The sequence below is a fragment of the Volvox carteri genome (genome assembly GCF_000143455.1).
Source record: "Volvox carteri f. nagariensis unplaced genomic scaffold VOLCAscaffold_63, whole genome shotgun sequence".
Taxonomy (NCBI): Eukaryota; Viridiplantae; Chlorophyta; class Chlorophyceae; order Chlamydomonadales; family Volvocaceae; genus Volvox; species Volvox carteri.
Window position 1 is genome coordinate 69,935 of NW_003307606.1, and position 24,023 is coordinate 93,957.

Genomic DNA, 24,023 nt, shown 5'->3' on the forward strand with positions numbered 1-24,023 from the left:
TCAGCGGTTTGGCTCGGTCGCCTTTGGTGCCGCCGCCAGGTCTCTTGACTCCTGCCCGATACCCTGGCCGCCAGGCAACACGCCGATGGCCAGCTCCGACCTGCCCCATGATGGGGACCCTGAACGGAGCGGTCCTAGCCACATAGAGCGGCTTTTGTTGGACATCTGCCGTCGCGAGGTCCTTGTCGCCTCTGAGAGGAGGGCCGTGGACCCACGTCTTCGGATGGGGATGAGGATGAGGCAAAACCACCCACCGTGTGTCGGTGTGTTAAGGCGTATAGCTCCGGCGTCTGCTATAGGGCAACAGGGCGACAGACGCTCAAGCAGTTATCGTTAGCCTTTCTCCACTGGCCTGACCCATCCGGGGCGTGGGGGTAGGTCCTCAGGTCGGCCACGAACCTGCGGATGTGGTTTGCGGCACCATGGGGGATGAGGGCCTGTGGCGGGCAGAGCTGGGCGTACAGTGTGCCGGGGGGTTCTTGTCGCCTAGCCTGGCATGAACGTAATGACTGGTGTATGATGCACTTCCTATGAAGTGACAGTTGGTTTAATGTATATGGTTAGGCGTGGTTTGGTGTGCGGTGCCCTTGGCGTGTTTCTGTGTGGTGGCGTGGGTGTACCCCCATCGGCACGGTCTTTCACAATGTCACAGATGCTGGGGTTCCTTCGATTGGCGATTCCGTTCCTCTGGTTGTTACTAATGCTGTTGTGTTGTCATTTCACCCTGGAAACCCCACCGCGCCGAACGTGGATGCCGACCAGTTAAAAGTGGACTGGCACGGGCTGGCTGGGGCGGGGACAAGTTCGGTGCTCAAGAACGGGGAGGCGGCCATGCCTTTGCTTCCCAAGGTATGAGGTTTTTGTTGTGTTGGCGTTCAAAAAAACTGGCGTATTGGGCAGTCGTTTTGATTGTCCTTGATTGACTGACTGACCGCGTTGGCAGGGGTTTGTTAGTAAAGGATAACAGGGACCACAGGCGGCGCTGCGGGAATCGGGAGGCGCAGGTGCAGGTCATCGCCAGGGTCGGGGAGGGCAGGCGTCCGAGGAAAAGTCCTTGGTCCAATGTGACAGCGCAGGAGGTGTGTAGCGAGGGGGACGGACGGCGACATGCAGGAAGGCTACATGCAGTGTTGCGGCAGAGCATGCGGGAGGGTGTGTGGCCCACGACGCGGCATATCGCCTGTATCGCATGTGGTGCGCAGATAGTGTTTTTCACTTTGATGGCCTGTTCACGCGCCTGGCAGCCACTACCGCATGCAGCGGCACCGGCAGCCAGGTATGTTCGACTGGGGCATAAGGGAGGTTGAGAGAGGGCTAATGCTTCGAATTTCTGCTTCCGTGGCGCTTGCCATGTTGGCACTCCAACGTAGTGTAATGGGCAATCTGTGATAACTAAAAGAGCACGCTATGGTATGTACGAGGTAACGGATCTCTCTGAGTTTGGCCTGCGTCGTCTCGTTGCGTCCGCTGATGTGCCATAGGGAGGTTCGTAATTCATCCAGACCCATAACTGTACGACGGTTTATGAAGAAAAATGAAGGCTGCAGGCGGACCGAAATGGCGCCGCCAGCTTGGCGACTGGTCTGCCGCCGGCATTATGGGAAGTTAATTCATGGAGGTGAACTGTTCCGCGTGCTGTGACTGCTGCTGGCATGAACATTGCAATACATGGGTCTGCGCACGACCAAATAAGAGTAAGTGTCGAGCAAATCCAGTTTCGTAAAGTTCTTTGGTCCTCTGCGTAGAGTGCGTGCGTAGATTTTGCGAGCGGACCTGTCCGTCGATCTTGTACCTGGCCCCCGTGAGACGTTGCGATGTGGATATGCGCAGACGTGCTCGGCTGTGTCTGGTTCCGTTCGTTGGCTGGCAGCGTGTGAACATGAGGTGTTTTAGCTTCCATAGACGGACCACTTGGCAATTACGAGTTAGGGACCTGTCGAACCTGTGAGCTAGATTCGAGTGAGTTGCTCTGAGATGCAAGCCACAAGCTCGCGTTGATTTCGAGTGCTCGACACATGGCTCCGCGAAGTTTGCCCCTGCTGCGGCACGGATAGCCATATCGAGGATGAGAAGCACATTTTGCTGGACTGCCCGGTGTACGACAGAGTCAGATCTGATATGGACTTCCCACGCTTCGCGCATATGAAGTGGACAATATGAAGTGGGAGCCTGAACGTTTGGCAAGGATGCTGGAATGTATATGGTCCCACCGCAACTCGATCGTTCCCTTTGGTCGTTGGTATCCTTTATCACTTGCTTTTGTCTGAAGTGCGAGGTAGGATGGCGCTTATAGGCGATCTGGCAGCGCTCGGCTCGTATTTGGGCGGTTTGCAGGTATGGGGAACGCACCCCACGACCATGTAACACACGCACACAAACACACACACACATGGCTCAGGTGGTTTCTCGGCCTGCAGAATTGGCGAGTTGTGTGGCGGTAGCCCTGATGCCCCGAGGGTTGCTTACTGACCCACAGCTCGCTCGTTCCCTCGCGGTTGCGCAGCAGCTGCGGCTGCTGCGGCCCAGTGGACCGGTCTTCCTTGTCCTTATGTGCAATTAGCGGCTGAACGGCGACATTAAAGCAAGCGACGACGGTAGCATACGCAAAAGCATGCGAGCCGCCTTTTACAGCACACCGTTAATTTGGACCAATGATCACGTGCAACCAAAATTCCAAAACAGCCGAGACTAGCAAAGAGAGTTCGTCGCCAATCGAAGTCGCCAAACGTGTGTTAATAGTAACCACTTACATGCAGCGATGCCGACGTCACGGGAAATCCGCCCTTCCAACCAACGTCACCAACGATCGACCGCCCGATACTGACGCGGCTGGACACAAGCGACCATCTTCCCGGCGCCCACATTCCTTCCGCCCATCTTACTATCCGGCGGCGCAGCACAACCGTTCCCAAAGCATCCCCCTACTGCGCTCCCGGTGCCCCCAACCCTAGCTGCTGCCGCACGAGCAACACCTGCTGGCGCTGTGCGGGCGGCAGCGCGTCGATCTGCGCCGGAGTTAAGCTGAGAACTTGTTGCAGCACCTGGGCCTGTTGTGGCGCCAGGTTGGCAGGCAGCTGCACGGTGGCCGGTGGCCCTGCGGCCGGGGCTGGCGCCGGTGCAGCAGGAGCCGTTTGCACTGGAGCAGGAGCAGGTGCCGGCACAGGCTGCGGTTGAGGCTCGGGCGCTGGTGCGGGCAAAGGCTGCGGCGGCGCTTGGGGCGGTGGTGGTGGCGCTGCTTGTAAGATGGGCTGCTGCGGCTGTGGCGCCGGCTGACCCGTTGGCACAATCACGGCACCCGGAGGCGCAGTGTACGGAAGGCCAGTGGCAGGATCGATGAGCATGGGGCCTGAAACAACAGAAGGGGTTGCCAAGGTCAGGGTTTCAAAGCAGCGAGGGTAGCACGAGCCGTAACACAGAAGAGCACGCATGTGGTAAGCACTTCCGACAAGCCTTCAATCGCGAATTCTATATCCAACACTCCCAAGGGCCTTCCCAGGGCGCCTTCCACGCCACTTGGAATGCAGGTCGGCGTGGGCTGCGTTGGACCCCCTATGTCAATGGTGGGCTCTTCCGCTAACGGAAACTGTATACAAAACGTTTTGCCGTCAACAACGCGCCCACATGTATTCAAGTAAAGCCACAAACCAGAACGCGAAACGATTATACCAGGCATGCGAATCCTGCACACAGAGCACAAACTTCCCTTGGGCCAGCAGTAGCACCACCAGCAGCCTGCTCCTATACCCATCACCCACCGCTCATCAGAGTTCTACTTCGATCCTCCCCTCCCGACTCACCCGGTGGCAAGCCGCTGACCACAGTGACCATCTGCTGCCCCGGCTGCCCGGGTACTGTGGTAGTGACAAAGGGACCTCCAGGCCCCGCGGCCACTCCAAACTGGGGCGGCAACCCTTGCGGGGGTTGCTGCACCGCAGTCCCACCTGCCGTCGATGCGGGAACACGCACACTCTCAAGGTCCTCAGTGCCCGCATTCTCATGGGCACCACAGGCAACAGGCGGCACAAAACACTCAAGAGTCACAGTCACAGTTAGCATAATGTGGCTGTAAACTCCATCTGAGAGCAATGTAAAGCACGCTCCGGCATTCGAGTGCCGGCCGAGATAGTCCAGTCGGTAAGGGTTGCCCTGGTCGGTTCCCAGCAGCAAAGTTAAGAGTCCAAGAACGTGAAGCAAGGCAACAGCACCCAGCAAGCCACAACTCAAGTCCATCCAGAGCGCCATCCTCATTTCCCCCCCCCTCGGGCTTAGCACTCACCGGGCGGTGGCGGTGCTATCGCGTGCGGTGGCGGCGGTCCCATCGGCCCACCGCTGGGCTGTGCCGGGGGTCCCATCTGCTGCTGCTGCGGTGGCGGCGGCTGTTGTGGCGGCGGCAGCTGCGCCTGCATGGGCGGAGGCGCCAAGGCCGCGATAGTGGACGGTGGCGGCGCACTCCCCTTCACCATCCCCAGGAGCACTTGCGCCTGTCATGTGGGAACGGAAACCCGGTGTTTTGGGGGGGCGCCCAGTCAATTCGCGTATGTGGCGAAGGGCTCATGTACAGCTCGCTGCAAACCCCCAGCACAACGTCCATCAGGAAAAAGCCACAGCCGCCACACCCCACAGCAGTCACATATTCCTCGGATCAACCACCTCCTGGGTTGCAGCGAGGCCACAGGAGCCCTGCGCGGACCGTCCCCACCTGGAATAGCGCCTTAGTCAGCTGCGGGTTCGCCACGAGGATAGATCGCGCAGCTGCGTGGTTCTGCTGACACAGCGTGCGCATCTGCGATAGAATCTCAAACAGCTGCATGGGCGTCATGCCCGCGATGACCGTGGAGATCTTCTCCTGGGAGGGCCCTGTGTATGGCGCGTTGCCGAGCAACGCGTTCATTTGGGCCGCGGCCGCGCCCGCTGCCTCACGTCCGATTGGCTACGTGCCCCGAGCGAGGAGAGCGCGCGGGTGTGGAAGTGTGTGGCCAGCGGCGGAAGGAAAAGGGTTTAGGGTAGGGAAGAAGGTAACCTAACATTCATCAGGCGAATTCTGCCCGTCCACCGCCGCCCAAACCTACTGTCCCCGTCAGCAGACAGGCTAGCTTACCCTCGTGCCCGGGGGCGGCCCCGGCGCGAGCGACTGCTCAGGTCCTCTCCTGCCCTCAGGTCCCCTGGGCTCTGTTGGAGGTGGGGGCAAAGGTGCACACAGGGGTCTCAGCGGCATAGCGCCGAGGAGCTGGTGGACCAGGAGGCATGTAGAACATGCATACGAACACAGGCACATCCGAATGCACGGGACACACATGCAGGCATGCAGATTTGAAGCTGCCATACAACGGTCCTGGCGTGTAGTAGGGGGTTCGTATCCCGCAGGCATGGCATACAAGACACCTGTAAGGATCCATGTTGGCTTGCTCACACACCCGAGATCCCGGAACCAGATCACCGCAGCTGCATGCCCTCTGTAACGTGCACCTGGCAAGGCTGCGTCACAACAAGCAGTGTCTACAGGCATGCAGTTTTCGCGCAAGCATGCAGTTTCGCGCAAGCATGCGCATGCACCGTATGCACACATGCGACTCGGGCATTGATCGTCTCAGGCTTAAAGCTGTGCATGACCCCGGTAGGTATCTCGTTGATTGTTGATTGTTGGTCCCCATGCCTGGTTATGGTTCAGTGCGCGGCCATCGGTGCACAAAGGCACTTGCCAAGTACACAACATATGTGGTGCACATTCCCTCTCACAAGCTTGGGCCTCAGTAAGATCTGCGATGGTGGTTCTACATTGATACCCTGCTCCCCCGGCTTAGGCGCCCACTCGCACCCCCGCCCCCACCCCACCTTTATCACGCTTGCCACGCGCGTCTTGCGTATGCTCATCCGCAAAATCCACGCGAAGCATCCGCCCATTTACTTCATATTTGTTTAGGTTGCGAACCGCTGACTGAGCTGTCTGGACATCATGAAACTCGCAAAACCCATAACCTTTCGGCTTGCCCGTGTCCTTGTCGGCTACTAGTCTGCAAGCAGCATGGCCGCTAGTCGACTTCCATGGGTGGGCGATCTATGTGCAAGCCGCCAAGGGACGCACCGGAGAGATTTGATCGGCCCTGCCTGGGCGAACGTATCCATAAGCATCTGCTCCGTGACATCGTAAGGTATATTGCCAACTGCATAAGATTAAAGCATCGACGCGATTGACAGCAATATGTCATAGATTGAGTGGCCTTGTAGTTCAGCTTACTGAAAACTGTCGCAGTAGGTGGCCGGTCCATCCCTATCTCGTTACAGTATTTCTTGTCGCGAAATAATGCACCTTTGTGGGAGGGGTGTTTGTTCGTTCAAGGTCTGTATGCAGTCTGCTGGTCAAATTAATCTGCACGTTAACAAATCCTTTTGTTTGATGACCTGATAAATCGGTTGCGCGAATATGCCTGTAGGCCCACTTACGCTTCTAGCTCGGTTTGGAAGTTGTACTTCAGTTGGTTGTGTCTAACGCACAACGCATCTGACCACCTGGCATTCTGGCGTAGACTCGTAGTGGCGTTCTGGCGCAGGGAGCCCAGGGTCACGAATAGAGCCCAAGGCTATTTATTCGTACCTTCTTACGCTCTTCAGTATGCCGTGCCGATTATGGCCGAATCAATATCGGATTATGACGTGAATGCCCTACTAAGGCTTGCATTTGCATATCCTCTCCTTACACGCTCTTTCCTTATGCAACTGTGGACACGCTTTGCGTCTAGAAGGTGGTGCAGGCTGACGAGGGTGAGAGGCCCCCTTTCAGCCCTACTGCTGTGGGGCTGGGTTGATGGGCTGGTCCATACGTGTTGTGTTACTTTGTGTGCAAGTCGTCCGTGCACGGCAGGGCAACAGATGAGGATACGGGAAAGGACGGAGGCAGGGCAGCCTTTCAAATCCATCGAAACAACATCATGCAATTTCAAGGCCTATCTCGGAGTGTCTTACGCCTCCTCCAAAGGGAAGGTCTGTGCCAAAGCCATGCTGGTAATCTTTTGCTAGGTGTACGACACCTGAGGTGGTTTCTGTGTCGTTCTCCCTGGCTGGGTATAGCTTACGGCACCCTTTATGCAAGCAATGCGGTGTTCCCCCTCTGCACAACTCGTGTTTGGTTCCATCTTCATGTGAACTGTATGGCCCACGCCCACATGCCCCGTGTCCTTCGATGCACACGCACAAACTCACACATGTGCACCCATACCAGTACCCCGACGTGTGCGACTATGGCAGCACAATAATGCATTGCAAGGTTGCACACGCGCCTTCCGTTCCTGGTCGTCAACTGCGGCTGTCAAGAACGCAGACAGACCTAAAGCAACGCCCTCAGTAAGAATCGTGCCCAGCACACCCAATTAGCTTGGGGAAGGTTGGCTCCGACATCACCGATTGATTGCCCAGGCACACAGGACAGGTTCCTTAATCCAGAGCCCAAGACCCTTAACCCCCTTCACGGGTGCATTAGCACCCAGGAAAGTGCCACGGTTTGCACTCTTAAGCAAGCCCAACACATTATGTGAAGGCAAAGCTTGCCGCCACCACTACCATTGCTATTGCCACAGCAAGTTCCTGTTATAGCTCCTGCCGCTGCCGCTGCAGCCGCAGCCGCGGCTGCTGCCTGTTCTGTTCCAGTCAGCTCTCCACTCGGAAGCACAGCGGCTCCCCACGCTGCACCTCCACGGCGCCTGTAGACTCCATGTATGCTGTGCAGCGGTAGCCTGTGACGCAGTAGGCACCAGGCCTGAACACGGCCACCTGGTTGGAAGGGTGGAGAGTGGGAAAAAAATTTAATTTCCAGTATATACCGATTGAAGAGGGGGGCCAGTCCCATGATAACCATCGGCCCAGTCAGCCGTGGGATGCTGCCGTCGCAATTTCTTGTCAAGAGGCCTCGTACTTGTACAAAGGCGAACGACGCGCCTCGTTCTCAGTAGCCTACTGGGATGGGTGCACCGTGCAACGCGTTGTTTAGATGTCCTTCTGCGCCATGTAATTAGCACTCCTCATAGGTTTGAGGCGATGCATACTTCTCTGTTGGAAGACACTCGGAAGGCACGAAAGGCGGAAACCTTTCGAGGCCCCTTGCAAGCTGGAACGGTTGACTCCCTTGCAGCTTGCACCCTTTTTCGACCCCCTTCGACTTCTCCCCCTCGCTTACAGTACTGCACAATGAACCAACGATATCCAGGAGGGTTGCACCCCGCGTACATGGCGGTAAGTGGCGTCCAGATGACACATTTGCAGGCCCATGGTCCCCAAGCCCCTATCACAACATTCCCCATACTCGCCCACTCACCGCCAGCGGCACCTCCACCTCGCCGCCCGGCTCCACCCGCGGCACCGCCACACAGGTCGGCCCCACCCAGCAGAACTCCGGACAGGGCGGCAGACCCGCCTGATACGTGATGGGCATCACGCTGCCACCCAGGCTCAGGCCCGAGGAGAGGCCACCGCCCGGCGCGTTGCTGCCGCCCGTGGGCCCAGCACTCGCAGGGCCGGCCGGCAAGCTGCCGCCCGTAGGGCCCGCGTGGATGGTGCCAGCAGCGCTGGCTGCGGTGGCGCCGCTGCCTCCCAGGCCCATCTGGGCTGCTGGTCCTAGGCTGGTGCTGGTGCTGGAGCCCAATATGGAGGTGGAGGCCTGCCAGCTGTTGGGAGCGTCGGCGGACTGCCAGCCATCGCCCACCTGGCGCATGTGGCGTGAGGGATGACGGACAAGGTGCATGGGGAGCTGTGTGGCGAATTGTGTGCGAAACTGGAAAAGCGGAGGACAGGGCTGAGATAGTTGCGGCGGAGGTGAGCAGGGGCGCTCCAAGTCAACGCGAGGCGAGGTGAGTCGAGGCAGTGCGGCGTGTCCTATCGAGTTGAGTGCGGGGTGGGACAGGATACTTGGTTGATCCGCGTGCAGGCCTGCCTATTGCGCACGCGCACACACAGATACATGCATACACACAAATGTGGACGTTCACTGGCGGTGAGCACAAGTCAACAGAACGCAGTTCCTGCCGTCTCCAAACAGCCCCACCAGGCCCCCCGGCCTCTCCTCGGCGGCCCCTCTTTTGCTCACCTCGACTTGCAGCCTAGCCTCCACACCCATATTGTTCCGCACCACCAGCCGCAGCGGTACCACCGCCAGCGAACTGCGCCGGAAGTCATGTCGTACCACCGGTCCCGCGCTGCCGCCGTTGCTAGCTGCGCTGCTGGCCCCGTTGGGCCCCGTCAGCAGCATCCGAATAGGGTTCGTCTGGGCCTGCGAAAGCGAAAGCGGAAGTGAATAGGCATCAAGCGCTTCCCTTTTTTCCTTTTCCCCCCAAGCTTGCAAGAGCAACAGCAGCAGCGGCAGTAGAAGAAGAAGCGCGGTGATGGTGACAGCGATCGGCCAAAGGAAACGTCGCACCGGACGCATCTTAATGGACAAAACAAGTTAAGCAGTGGGCCAGCTACGCAGTGAAACTGATAGGAGGTTTATCAGGTCACCACTGGTGCTGCATCGCTTGGAATTCCTTCCAGAAACAGGCATTTTTAAAAAGCCAGGCCAGGCCAGGCCGGCCTGGCTACCCAACGTTACCCACACCTATTCGAGAATGCCTGCTCTAACGCAAGACGCCTACCTTGCCCGAGCCGCACGCTAGGCGCACGCCATCACATCCATGGCCATGGGTGCACGGCTAAGCGCCTACCTGTCCCCTTGAAATCATGCACTTATCAACACGCCGCTCCTGTGCGAACCCTCGCAAACTCCAGATGTTGTAGATTATATCCCCTCCGCGGTCCCCCAGTCCTGCAGTCCAGCGCCCCGGTCCCACCGACACTTCCATCTCCATCAACCCAACCCGAGCTGATGCCTGCTCGCGGCCTCACCTGCAAGCAGCCGGAGAGGTCGCGCGCCGTCTGTTGGTCGTAGGGCCTGCACAGCCCAATCCGCTGTTGACCCTGGTGGTGGCCCGTCCTTGTGCTCGATGCCACGTGCCACAGCACCAACAGGTCCAAGGGGGGATCGGCCAGGGGAACCACCTGCCCCGGCCGGCCCGGGCCAGAGCTTCCCAGCACCGTGCCTTGGGCCAGAGTCCCAGTTGCCACGCCAGACGCAGTAGGGGTCCCTGCGGGAGCCAATGACCGTCCCATGCCCGCGCCGCCAGCCCCGAAGACCCCTTGCGGCGTGCCTTGCGTGTTGGTTAAATTGACGGGGCCTAGAGGTACCATGCCTCCTGTGACGCCGCCGTAAGGCGGCCCGCGCGGTAGGTTGCCGTCTAGCTGCTGCTGCGGGTGCGGGTGCGAGTGCGGGTGCGGGTGGGAATGGGCATGGCCGTGGGCATGCGCGTGGAATTGGGGGTGCGGGTGATGCGCGGCGCCGTGCGGGCCCAGGCCAGGTCCTAGCATTCCACCGCCGCCAGCACCGGGCTGAAGGTGTGGCAGACCTCCAGGACCCGCGGGAGATGGCGACAGCGGGGACGGAGGAGCGTGTGGTGGTGGTGCAGAGGCGCCGCGAGACGGGGGCGGCACCGTGCTCAACAGGCCGGAGCCGGCAGGAGCTGCTGCCACCGCCGTCGCGGCGGCCGCAGCGCCAATGGTCGCCATCATACTTCTCCGGCCGCGCCGGTAGAAGTGTGCCAACACGCCAGGTCCGAACAAATTCAGCCGCTGAAGGCCCGTGTCGGAGCCGTCAACGTACGGCGGGCGACCGCTGGACCCCGCCACGCCGCTGTCAGCAATTGCGAGCGATTGCACAGCCTCCTCTGCCTGTGTCACAGAGAACTTGGCAGAAGGCGCCGCCGCGGCAGCAGCAGCGGCAGTAGCAGTAGACGTATCCTCCTGCCACGCCGGTGCCGCCAGACCACTCCCGGATGGAGCCGGAGCCGCTCCGGAACCTGCAGCCACCGTCCGTGAGCCCGCAGAATCTGCGGTTCCCGCCTCCCCGGTCCCTGCTGCCGCTGGCAATGGCACCGTCGGGTGTTTGGGTAGCGCCGGCGGCGCGACAAGCTGCAGGAACAGGCTGGCAGACTCGCCAGGCTGCAAGGGTACAGCCAGCGGTAGGCTCCGCAGCAACGTCATCATGGCCGCTGCGCCGGCGGCAGCACTTTCTTCGGCCGTCGACGGCGATGTTGACGCCGGCGTCGACGTCGGCATCTGCTCCGCAGCCGCGCCTACCGTCGACGAGCTCTGGCTGCCCAGGAGGGAGATGGACCAATCAGAGGCACCCAGGCCCGAGGCCAAGGTCGGCTCAGCGCCGTTGCTGGCGCCGCCGTTCAGCGGTGGCGCCGTGACTGCTGCCACCTGCTGCAGGACGACGCGCTCCCCCTCCTGCGCACAGCGCCATCCGCCAAAGGGGGCTTACCAAACAAAAGGGACACCCGCCGACTCGAGACTCGACATGGTGGGGGGAGCATTTGGGTCTCCTACATGCTATACGCTGGGATCGATTTGCTCGTATGGCTCTCGCGTCACGCTAAGGATGCGTCACAGCCATTGGGGATCGTCGAGTAGATGGTAGTTTTAATGCCAGGGAGGCCGAAGACTTCTCAGCTGCACCATATGCCAGGGCTCGCCCTGGCCAACCGTGGTGTAGAGAGCTGAGTTGCTATGCTGTTCATGCGACTGCAGGTGCGTCAGACAGAAATGTACAAGCCCACAGCGCGCAATGCACCAGCCACATGTGTGGGGCTGGCGACTGCAGCTGGTAACGACTAGAAGTTTCCGGGCGGCCGGGTGCGGGTGGGCCCCCTGAGTTGGCATCATACCGCCAAGGTAGTTTGTCTAGTACTGTAGTTTTAACGTAGATCTCAACTTCGCAGTATTATATTGGGTTAACCAACTGGGGCTGTGCGGCTCGCGCGGCTACCGTTGCAGCTGCGGTTGCAGTTGCAGTGGCTTCTGTGGCGGTGTGGGTGCGCGGCGGGCTCAGCTGCTTACCTTGCTGTTGTCAATGCCCAGGCGCAGCAGGTAGTGGGAGAGCTGCGTGGGCGAAGGCCACACTGTGGGGCGAGCCGCCAGCAGCGGCTGCACTGAAACGCTGCCGCAGATGCGCAAGGTGCGGTGGCGCATGCCGCCCTTGGGGCCCGAAACCTGGTGTGGACAGAGCAAGGTTGGGCACAGCGGAGGCAGCGACAGAAGGGGCTGGCACCAGTAACAACTCCAGTTCAGACTGCTTTCCACTGTTGGTCCGCGCTTTACAGAAAGAACGGTATGGATGAGACCTAAGCCGGAGGGCTGCAGGGGGCAGCCTTCGCGTAAAAACATACGAGGAGTGCAGAGCAGCAAAGAGCACGTCCGTGCCATGGCAAGATATCACAAAACACGCCGAGCCATGCCACCCCGCACTTCGCGACGTGCGTGAACCTGTGAGCAGCGCCCATCAATCCCACTTACTCCCACCACACCCATCTCTCTCCCGTGATGGCGCGAGAAGGAATTACTTTACCCCTCCTTTTCTCATCCTCCACGACTTCATTCGCGTGTACCGGCACAAGCACTCCACTCACCGCGGGCTCGCCGTACCACACCAACGGCAGCTTAAGAGTGCCGACGCCGCGTGGGTGGAGCCACAGCGGCCACTCAAGCACCTCGCCCGGGGCCAGCTCTCGACCCGGCCACAGGCGGTAGAGCTGGAAGTTGCCGCGCACGGAAGACGGCACCTTGCTGAGCTGGACCACCTCACGCGGATCTGCGGGACCGGGACGTAGGGGGACCAAGCACGAGGGTCGAGCACACAGGGTTCGAGCTAGGGTCGGAGCGCAAGAGAGCAGGGTGGCAAGAGCCAGGAAGGCGAATGGTTACCCCGGCGATGTCTTAGATTGCTTCTGCGGCACGTGGAATCAGGGGCACCCCTGAAGTTTTCCAGGCGACCGCACGAGCCCATGCCCCGGACGCCTGGGTGCAGATCCGACATATGTACGCATGAAAAGGGTCGTCTGGGCCCGCGGCTCCTCTGAAAACACCGTCAGCCCGTGCATACATGCATGCATGCACGCGCCAACAAGTCGCAGCCAAGCTCTTCACATCAGGACTCGCGTCCTCGCCCTTAGCAGGTTGCCGAGTCGCTGACCCGAGGGCTAGCGGGCCTCCAACTGCGCTATCCCCGGGTGCCTAAGGGGCAAGAAGGACAGGGAAGCGTTGACACTGCTACAACCACCCTCCCGCTCACCCACCCGGCGCTGAGGCAGCTTCCGTGCGTCCACAGATTGGACGATCTCCCTGGAAGCCCCACTGTGTCAGATCCAACCCCTCTTGGAAAAACCCCACACGCGCGTCAGATGCAACCTGTTGAGCCCAGATTCAGCTTCCTTTCCTAACCTCATTGCTCCCTTATTAGGCGTCGGCAGGTGACCCTTCGCTTCTTGGATCTTAAGATTTCCCCCCTCCTCCTCCTCCCTTCGTCCTCCCCCTACCCGTCAGGCTTTCCAGTGGCGGCTTGTTCCTGTTGGCGTCCGTCGCGGGACACACCGCCTCCTGGTGCCCCACCACCAGCGCCAGAGACCGCAGTGGCAGCCCGCCCCCGTTCCGGATGCGCATTATGACCCTGACAGTCGTGGGAGCGGAACAAGACGGACAGCGGAGAAGCGCCACGTGAGAGTCACTCACCATACACACTGATAGGAAAAAACAAAACATGCCGCTACAGCAGCACACTGCATGCACCACGGGGCGCGCAAGGGCGCGCAGCGTGCGGCAATAAGCGCTGGCGGCACGAATCAAAGCAGGACGTATGAGTCAGGGTAAGGCAGGACAGGGGACGTGTGAAAAGGCCGGGTGAGGGGCAGGGCAGGCACGTATCGAACCGGGCAACCGCGCCTCTGGGGACCGCTCCGCTCCAGGAACCAGCCAGTGGGCTGCGTCTATATGGCCAAGGCCAGCCGAACCGCACGAGACCAGAAACTGTGAGTGGCAGGAGAGACCTCGATGGAAAGGGAGCTGGAAAGGCTGCAGCTGGCAGCAGTCGCCCAGGGTGCTGGTGTCTCCCTCTCCCTCAACCTTCAAACTGTGTGCGTGAAAGCTTGTCAAGCCGCCAGGAGAGTCATTTCTGCTTTGCCCTGCCCGGTCGGTTGACGCCTGGCCTCACCTGCACAACTCCCCCGAGTACAGCGCGGGTGGCAGCGGGTCCGATAGGAGCTCCAAACGGGGCATGGTGGGCAGCACCTGGAACAGCAGCCGCCGGTGGGGCGGGTAATGCTTCAGCTGGCCCGGCCTGCAGAATGGAGGGAAGGCGACCACATGATGCAAGGATAAACCAACCGCTGACTTCTTAGATAGAAATGGCAAGTGTGGGGGGGCATTTGGGGCAGAGGCCAGGACAGGGAATGAGGGCGAGGGTGAGGGCGAAATCAGCCGCGGAGGAAGGCGACCCGCAGTACGAGAACAGTGAACGTATTCGGCAGCCACAGTAGCAGGCTCGAGCGGCAGCGGGGGGAAGCCTGCGGAGAAATGCAAAAAAGGTTTTCTAGTCCATCATGCAACGCTGCTGCAGAATGTCTTGGCAACATGACCTTGGCCGCCCCAGCCACCCCTGGTTTCCCGGTGCCGTGTCGTGAATGTCGTGAATATGCGCAACACGCAGACAGGTACGTGGTGGTGCGCGCAGCTCACAAGCAGTTTCATCGCAGGCCAAACCGCACCTCGTACCCCAACCTACCTTGTGCCCTTGGGTCGCTTCCGGCGGCGGCCCTTGACGTCGAAGGTGATGCGGCCATGCGCCACGCCGTTGAGTGTCCACGTCACCCCTGTGATCCTCAGCCACCCGGGTGTGTGCGGCAGCACTCTCAGCACCTCAACCATGGCCTCGCCGGGATGCAACGTGAGCTGCGCCTCGGAGACGGTTATCTGTGGAGGCGATGAGCGGGGGGAGGGGGGAAAAGACGAATCACGAGCAAGTGAAGATGATGCCAAGGGGGGATTGTGAGTCGTGGCGCGCTGAAAAAGAAGGAGAAAGAGACAGAAGGGGGAGGGAAACGGAAGACGGCGCGGCTCATGAGGGGATAGACGACCATCGCCTATGCGTTATTTTATGGCAGGCGAGCTGGCCAGATGGATGAAAGCGCACCGTCACAAAAGCAAGACAGCGCAATCCACCAGAGGTATCGCAGGGCGAGGCAATGCCGCAGCTCGGCCCAGCAAAACACCTGAGCCTGCAGTCACGCCCTTCCCCTCCCCTCCGGCCCGCCGCTCCACCCACGCCGCGCCCTCTACTCACAAACTCGCTGCCCGGCTGAGCTGTGAGCTCCGCCGGCGATTGGCCAGGAAGCAGCGGATGCACGCCGGCCGTCAGCAACACGCTGCTGCCGCCGCTGCTGCTGCTGCGCTCCGCTGTGCTCGTTGCCTGGCCCCCCGCTCCTGCTCCTGCCCCTGCCGCCGCTGTATCGCCCTCGGGTGTGAACGAGCAGATGAGCCGAACATTCGACACCTAACACGGGAACCATGGGGTACACAACATCGGAATCAGCCACCAGCCAGGTTGCACGTGCGCCGTGCTTAAGCAAGTACCGTGTCTCAGGCCCTCAGCCAGTCTGCGGGCAGTCGGGCGAGTACCCGCGCTTGAGCTATACCCGGATACGAACCCGCAGGTGTAGCCTCCCCGCTGCGGCCCCACGCTAGCTCCCTTCGGAAGGCACCTCACGTACGAGGTGACCCGCCGACCCACCGACCGAGCAAGCCTTGCTCACTACCACGACCACTTCCGCCAACAACAAGAGCAGAAGGAAAATCACCAGCACCAACACCGCACCACCCCGCACCTTGAGTTTCAGCGCCAGCGGGTTCCTGAACTCCACTTGCACACCCACTTCCTCACCGCATACGCACATCGTGTACTCCTCGTGCTGGGGGGAGAGGTAGCAGACGAGAACGAGGGCGACACAGGGCGAGTTGCGCTTATACTGTGAAGGACTGGACCCGCGGGCAATGTCCGCACGCGGATTGGGTTGAGAGGCTGAGCGGGTGCGGGATTGGAGATGGAGCGACGCAGGACAAGGATCGCCGCTGGCCGTACTGTGGCAGAATGTGCTGGCGGTGTCAGCAGCACGGCCGGACTTGCACGGCCCGACCAACGAGACATGGAGCCATGGCCGTCAACACCATTTTCTTCATCAGCAATATGGACATCGCGGCGGCTCCATGCGGCACTTACGTCGCGTTCTTGCTTGACGCCGCCATCCACGAGCCAGTTGTTGGAGCCGCTAGTGCAACACGCCTCCATCTTAATCCACGTGCTGTCAGGTACCTGATGTCAAAGAAAAGACACACGCGAAAGAAGAGGACGCAGATCGCACAGATAGATAGACCGCTTTGACGGGTTCCATCACACGCGCGCACACATACGCACATACACATACACGCGCGCACACACATACACATATACATACACATGCGCGCGCGCGAAAAGAAACGCACACATCGCCTGGCACACGCGCGCAATATGCAAAAAATCACCTCAACGAGTGCGGTGTGTTGCGTTAGTGCAATACTACTGCTGTTGTCGAGCAGGCAGCAGAAGTATACTTGCCTAAAACGCCGCGGCGGAGGGGCTCCCCGACGTCCTCCGCCTCATCCACCTCGCGCACCCGTCATGAGGCGACCCGCCCTCACAGCCGACAAGGCCAGGTCCAATTATCCTTGGCAACCGGGAAACGACTTTTCCTACCAACCACGGCCCCGGCCACCACCACCTAACTCTCCCCTCGCACCTATGCGCTTCAGCACCAACGGCGCCGCCATCCCCCCTCGACTCGCGCCACCACAAAGGGGAAGAAGAAGGGGTTCCCCTTTGGTTTTTTACAAACCCAAAGTGTACTCACCGTCCGCGCAGCCGGACCTGCATAGCAGGCGCTGTCGCTGCACAGCACCCGCACCTCGTGGCGGTTCACGACCGGGAGCGGGAGGCGGTCTACGAGGCTCGCGCCATCCTGTCGAACGGAGGAACGGAGAGGAAAGGCGCGGCAGCGAATAAAAGAAAGGCTCTGTTGAAACAAGAGATTAGTACTTGCTCATCATAGTAACCTCCCGATGCAGAGTACCTAACACATAAGCACACCATTGTAGAACTCTTCCCATACCTCCTACTTCAACGTAATCTCAGTGCCTTCATAATAGCGGTGGTTGTGCAGCGTCGTGTCTATTTACCTGCGTAATGGCGAGCTGGTCGCGGATGCCGGCTAGCAGGTTCAGGAACTGCGCCACGTTGCTGTTCTGTTGGGCTGGCGGCCGATGTGCACAATCCAGAAGGGAACTGAAGTGCCAGAGCGCCCGTTCCTTGTCGCCGTACTGAAGGCCAGGAGGGGGACAGGGGGACCATGAAAACGAGAGGGCAGCGTGTCATGCTGTGGGGGCGCGAGACCAGGCCGGTGTGTTGGGTGTTGGCTGGAAATGACGGACAAGATGCTGCCTGCCTCCATCAGGTTTCCCTCTGGGATTCCGTGTGACCAACCCAACACAAATTACACTTGCATGCGTGCACATGGCAAACCCCCTGGTAGGGTGGGTGTCGACGGCGGAGCCTCGTCTCCCCTTCCTGGCGTGGCGCATGAACACCAGCCCCAAACCCCACAGTCCACAACATCAACACCACACCCCCAGGTTTCCTGCCCCCGAGCCAACGCATCCCCATACCTCGACGCACTGGGCTCCCAACACCGCGTGAAGGTGCTCCTCGAGGTACTTCCATTTCTTCCCGACGTATAGCGACAACACCTGGAAGGGACGGACGAAGAAACACACGCGCGAAACACACAAACACACATACACAAACACCGTGCTTCGTCCGTTTCAGTAGTTTGCCAGCTTCAAACCTCCCGTTGAAGCTTATCATCGTGAAACCTTGCACATCAGTGTCAACCAGTGCTTCTCTGTTGGAACTACGGGACACATGCGCGGAGTTGTAGCTGCTAGCGTGTAACATGGAGCTAGGGGGCACTACTGCACCACATGACCAGGCCCGGCCCGGCCGCGCAACACACACCAGCCCCGTACCTGTCGGTAGGCATGTATGGCGATGCGCTTCTGGCCACAGCAGATGTAACGTATGCCAGCCAACACCATTTGGAACGCAAATTTGCGAACGAGCGGTGGCCTCACGTACAGCATTGAGTAAGCTGACTGACGGTCGGTGCGTTGCGTAGAGAAGAAAGGGGGAACAATGACAATAAGGGTAGGAAGTGAGCGGGTGATAGGGAAGGCTTCGGCGGGCCGGAGCGGGTGCCAGACGCTGCATGGGGGCCGAGGAGGCGCAGCCGCAGCAACTGGTAAATACACGTAGGGTGGAGAAGGCCTGTATTTTTAGCGCCCTGCTGTACGACTGGAGAGCACCGTCCCCCAAGGGATGCTGCCTGACCTTTCACAACTATTTCGCATACGAATGCATCCATCATCGCGACGCAAAGCAATCCAAACCGCACACACACACACACATACGCATACACACACACCAGCAGGTCGCACCTGCAAACCCGGTGGCGTGCACAGCGCGGAACACCCATGGCTTCTTGCTCGGCTGTGCTGCCTACCGTACTATCCGCTCCGTTCTTCACTGCGGGTCGTGCAGCCTGCAGCCCATTACCCCCCCTCCACTCGGCCTCTCCTTACCTGCTCTAGTAGAAGCCCAGCGCGCGCATTCTCCTCCTCCGATTGCGCCCGCATCAGCGCATCACTGGTGGCGCGGTGCCGTCCCGCCGCGCTTTGCACCGCCGCGCCCAACAAGATCACCCGCGTCGCCAGCATGCGGCCAATCTTTCCGGCCGCCACGGCCGCAGGACGCGGCTGCGCCGCTGCTGCTGCCGCCCCCGTCGCCGAGACGCCAGCCGGGCCGTTGGCGGACGCCACGACCGCTGCCGTGGCAACGAGCACCGCCGCGGGTGGCTTGATGTAATTCTCGTAGGCACGCATGAAGTACTTCATGGGGTCGTTTTGGAGCAGCACCGCCGCGATGGGATCCGCGGGCTCACCGAGGACGGTGCACAGGCCGATCATCTCCTGTGGCGGTGAGGTTTAAACTTTTGAAAAAGCTGAGGAAAAAGACAAACAATCGCAGATACCAGCCGAAGGATGAAAGGGCAGGCCGGCGTGGGCCGCGTGGGTGGGCGCGTTGGCCAAGGCAGCATTTACGTACGCATCCTCGGCCGGGTTATTGGTGGCCAGGACACAAACCATCCAATCGGACCGGCTCATATACGTGTGCGGGTCTCTCTCTCTCTCTCCCTCTCTCATTCTCACACACACGAACACTTTCATGCTGTAACTCCCTCCCAGCAAACACATCCGCCTCGCTCCTTCTCCCTCCTCCTGCTTCTTCCATGCCCATTCCCGCTTCACCCACCTCCACTCCAGCGTACCACTTGCTGTTGCCCTCCCCCAAGTAATCCTGCGACCGCGTGCAAAGGGCGTACGAGGACAAAAAGCTCATTCAGTAGTTTGGGATGTAAACGACCTCTGTGGCCCCGAGGGGCCTGGTGCGCTGGACGGAAAGGACGAGAGCCCCCTAGGAGCCCGAGCGCCGCACGCAGGACTTGCGCCCACTGTTTCCGTTTCCAGCACAGCAGTGCCCACCTGCGCAGCCAGGCGGTAGGTTGACTCCGCAAAAGCATACTGACGCAAGAGAAATGCCAGGTCGCCCAGCTGCCGCATCTGGCCCTCCACGCTGTGCCAAGGATATGGCCTACGATGGGGGAAAGGCTATGTGCAGTTGCGATGAGGAGAAACCGGCGAAACCGGCGAGCCAGCTTCCAGCGTGTGTACCGTGCTTTCAGTGCCTTCGTGACAGCATCCGTGGTGCACTGTGGCAGATGCGCCGTGATGGAACTGCGGTTTCGATCGATGCGGGGACGCTTTCGCTGGTGCAAGGACCGATTCGCAGGCAGGCCGATGGGCCCGGCAAGCATGAACCCGAGAACAGTTCGCTTGCTTCCTAACAAATGCAGGCCAGCAAAGCCAGTTGTCTTGGCAACCTGTTGGTTAACTGGACGACTTGGGTCCTACCACGTGCCCTGGCGGTGGGCACACATGTATGATGTGTGGGACAGGGGGGTCATATCTTCACCCTGCGGCCGCTACCTGGCGAAACCCTGGCTTCCCCGGTATTTCGGGCCACCCTCATCTAGTCACACAGTCACCTTCTCAGTGGATCGCTTAGGTTCCGCACCCACCACCGGCATCCAACGTAATCTGCCGTATCAATGGCGGCTCAACTCCATTCCTGGTCAGCTCGCAAGTCAACTTTATCCCAGGTCTCCACCGCCCATCGACTAGGGGCACTTTACCTCCCACCATCGGAAGGATTTTTGACCTTGGCAGGTCTCGATCCCGGGATCTCCCGGGAGTATGTTATGTATGCTGAAGCACGTGCACATAACTTCACCCATGCATTTATGCATCCACGCATGTGTGCACGCATATGCTTTCGTCAGGGGACTGAAAGCCACGCTGCCGCAGCCGATGACAATGACGACGACGGTGGTAATTACGACGAAAGGACGCCTTACCCACTCCCCCCTGATTGGTTGCCTGCTTACCGGTCCGTCTGTCGGTCCTCCGTCGTGCCCTTCCAGAAGCGGTTGAGCCGGTTGCGCAGGCCGCGGCGGGCAGCGGTGATGGACGCGTTCAGCCGCGCGATACGATCTTCCAGCTTCGGCAGCACCGTCTTCGACACGAAATCCCGCACGAAAGCGCCAACGCCATCCAAGTCCTGCATCCATCATGACCCGTGCACTGTCAGGAACGGCTTCTTCGTGTCTTCTAGTGTACGCAGAGCAGGGGCCAATACGGTGAGACTGCAAGCACCGCAGCAGCTGCCATCTCGCGATACTGCCAAAGCGCTACAAGTCGACAAGGGCCATGGCAGCAGTCCCCAAGCCATGGCGGCGGTGGTCGGGCCCCAACCCTTTTATCTAGCCTTTCACACCTAGAGCAGGCGAATTGGATGCCCGAGGTCTCCGCTCAACCGTCTGCCGCCATCCCCACCTGCACCGTTAGGTACGCGCCAACACCTCCGGGTGGCGCCGGTGGCCGCGCCATAGGCTCCCCCGCACCGCCGCTGGGCAGGCAGGCGTGCTGGTAGCGTGCGAAGAAGTCCACAGGCGCGCCACTGTGGGTCCTGTCGCCTGAGGATGAACCGTCCCACAGTGATCCGACCACAGGCAAACATAACCCTTCTTCAGCTCTTTACTTTTTAATTATCCTTATGGTAACATCCAGCTGCTCCTGATACTGTTCAGCGATATGCAGCGCTAAGGAACTTGCAACGCATATGGACTTTACCGGGCGCGGTGCGATAGGCAAGGCAAGGGCAGGAAGCTCGGTTAGTGCGTAGTACTGCTTGCTTTGTCCGTGCGGGCCCCGCCCTGCCGGGCACAAACAGCATCGTGACAGGAGATGACATGATTGAAGGGAAGCTGCTGCCATTTCGCAGTCAAGTGAAATGACACGCAGCTTGCTGGGCTGTTCACACAAGCTGGTGCAGAACAAATACAGCAACGTGCCCCTTTAAAAACCCAAACCCATGTTTTTGCTTTCCTGCTGAACCTTATTACCCTTTTTGATCTAGTGCCAACCAGCGTCTTTCTTTCCAACGCGCAGGCCCCCAAATCCGTCTTTCCCTTTCCCCAATCAATGCCATGAAGATCACAAGTTGCTCCCGTTCCCACCCACCATTGCCAGAGTTGATTCGCAAAAGCGAGCAATGCGCTTCACCGTACAGCCTCCGTATCGCAGCTAGGTTCTCCTGAGCCCTGTCCGCAGCGGGTCCCAGCCAGTGCAGCCAGGTTCAGCGAAGCTTGGCACGGATTGGCGTGCTTCTTGAGAGCAGGCAGCAGCTCGTGTTACCACCACACCAGGGCCCCCACCCTCGTGTGTTCGAAAAGCTTATGACTGTTTGCAAGACGTGTGTCCGGCTATTCTCCGTCCTCGGCCCCGGTCCGTATCACCCGACATGTGTCGTGCGGTCCCCTTCCATTCCGCTTCCCCCTGCTTCCTCAAAACCATTCTCTGCGCCGCAGCAGCTCGAGTCCGATCCAGGCGCGAGCAATTAAGAGTCTTACACAGACATGAGCCCTACGCAAAGACACACACCCCTGGAGCTCCTTGCAATCTGGCTTCATGAGATGTTGCAGTTGCAGATCCTTATGAACATCTCTCTGTTCCTTCCGCCATCCACCCGCCACCCACCGCTTCTCACTCATGCCAGCTGCCACATCCAGCAGCAGCAGGTAGTGACGCGGGAAGTCCTTATCACGCACAGTATACATGACGTCCTGCTGCATCAGCGGCGGCATCACTAGCTGCGCAACCAGCGTGTCGAAGTGGGAGGCGGGGTTGACCACGTCGGCGGGGATGGCGTACACACCTGATCGGGTTGGAGTTTGCGGGAAAGGAACGTTGCGTGCTTGCGCCACGCACTGGTATTTTAGGCCCTCGAGTGTTTCTGGTTTAATGCGACTGTCTCTCATAGTCTCCTGCCCGCTTTCCAATTCCGCGCGGCGTTTCTTCCCAGTGTCGTGAAATACTCGAGACAAATGTTATAGCCTTATCCCCGTTAATCAGTGTTGCGTGGCCTTTTGCCATTATCCCCGCCTGGGAAGGCATGTGTCCCAAAAGCGAGACGCGCCGCCTTCGGCCTTCGTTACCCGAGACATATGCATACGCGCACGCTTGGACCACTCTCAGACAGGTCCACAATCCCATATGCTGGTAACCCTTCGCGAACGCCTCACATGCAACAGGGTAGTCCAACGTCTCGTGGTCCCCGAGCCGCAGCAGCCGCAGGAACTCCGAGCGGTACGCCGTGAACCACGGTGTCAGCTCCCGCATGTCCGGAGGGTTGCCTGCCAAAGGGCGGGGAAGGGAAGAAGGTGTAGTTAAAAAAAGATTCACGGGCGGCACGTATTGACCGGCCACCAGCATCGCCGCAACTCCAAATGTACAATATGCGCCGACGCAGGGATCCCTTTTTCCCGCCCTCCCGTTCGCAATCCGCAATCCGGGTTGGTCGACACCTGATATACCTGACATGAAGCGCTGGAGCAGGTCGGGAACTGGCTCCAGTCGGGCATGGCGCTGGGCCGCTGCTTTGAGCACCTCCTGAAGGTGCTCCTCCATGACCTGGCGGCAGAACAACATGCGGCCGTTACAGCAGTGCCGGTTGTGCCCCACTCCATACGGCGACATGAGGCATAGCATTGTGGCGAGTTTGCGGCAATGGAAAAAGGGTGCTGTCCCAGGAGACGCAGTTTGCCTAGCACCACGGAGACGGGCGGAGGTAGGTACGCGAAAACAAAATCCCAATTAAGGTGAGAAGCAAGATGTCTGTGTGTGTATGTGCATGTTCGGCATGCGCTTTCCAACTGCCTGTGATTGTACGGGCTTATGGAGGGTGCCAGGATTACTGGCGTTACTGCTGTGGAGGTCTGCGCCCTGTGACACAAATCACCTGTTCCTAAGCCTATGAAGAATGGCAGCGGGAACACAGCCATGCACAGGCAGCTGTGCAGGACGCGCGGGCAAGCAGCGCGGTTAACGCTTCTGCCTGCGCGGCGTCGTATTGAGTGCGCATGACCGCACCTCCGGTGGCGGTTGATACAAGGTAGCGGCATCGTAGAAGCGGATGCGGAGATCCTGGACGCGCACTGACGCCTCTCCAACGCGCACAGGTACTGCACCACAGGGGCATTGTGAGGTAGGGTGGGGGAATCGTGCTTTTCGCAAATACCCGCGGCGGGGTTTGCGGTAGCTTAGGTAGGTCCAGGGCGACGTCGAATGCAAACCCATGCGGTCGCGACAGGATTGCGCTAGGCCTGAATACTTACCATTAAGTTGGTAAACGCTACTGTATGGGCGCAGCAGGTCAACAAGGCTTAACCCATTCTTGACCTGCACCGCTGCCTCCGCCGCTGGGGTCGCGGCCACCAGGATTGAAGGCGCATATAAATCCTGGAGCCAAGGTCTGATGTCCATGCCTAGTTTCGACCTGACGTACTAGGCTTTGTTAAGACGCAGACCCCGGACTGAAAAGCCATACCAGCATTCTTCTGCTACTTGGCACACGA

General features: G+C 59.7%; 1 protein-coding gene across 1 annotated transcript; it reads right to left on the bottom strand.

Moving 5' to 3' along the window:
• Positions 1-23,931, bottom strand: VOLCADRAFT_107323 (uncharacterized protein; the record flags this gene model as incomplete). The annotated part of the gene is made up of 41 exons (XM_002956620.1): positions 1-100; positions 400-437; positions 738-783; positions 933-982; positions 1,774-2,039; positions 2,467-2,563; positions 2,973-3,346; positions 3,798-3,851; positions 3,942-4,076; positions 4,277-4,400; positions 4,700-4,930; positions 5,099-5,169; positions 5,833-6,011; positions 6,442-6,539; positions 7,684-7,764; positions 8,306-8,692; positions 9,074-9,256; positions 9,868-11,307; positions 11,917-12,069; positions 12,486-12,667; positions 13,392-13,522; positions 14,063-14,188; positions 14,633-14,820; positions 15,191-15,400; positions 15,732-15,815; positions 16,124-16,216; positions 16,791-16,898; positions 17,116-17,256; positions 17,602-17,682; positions 17,962-18,087; positions 18,574-18,960; positions 19,304-19,348; positions 19,534-19,642; positions 20,496-20,668; positions 20,944-21,083; positions 21,631-21,710; positions 22,147-22,324; positions 22,692-22,802; positions 22,983-23,079; positions 23,539-23,630; positions 23,784-23,931. The coding sequence occupies 41 exons, from the start codon at positions 23,929-23,931 to the stop codon at positions 1-3; spliced, it is 7,137 nt and encodes a 2,378-aa protein (XP_002956666.1).
• Positions 23,932-24,023: the final 92 nt, after the last annotated feature.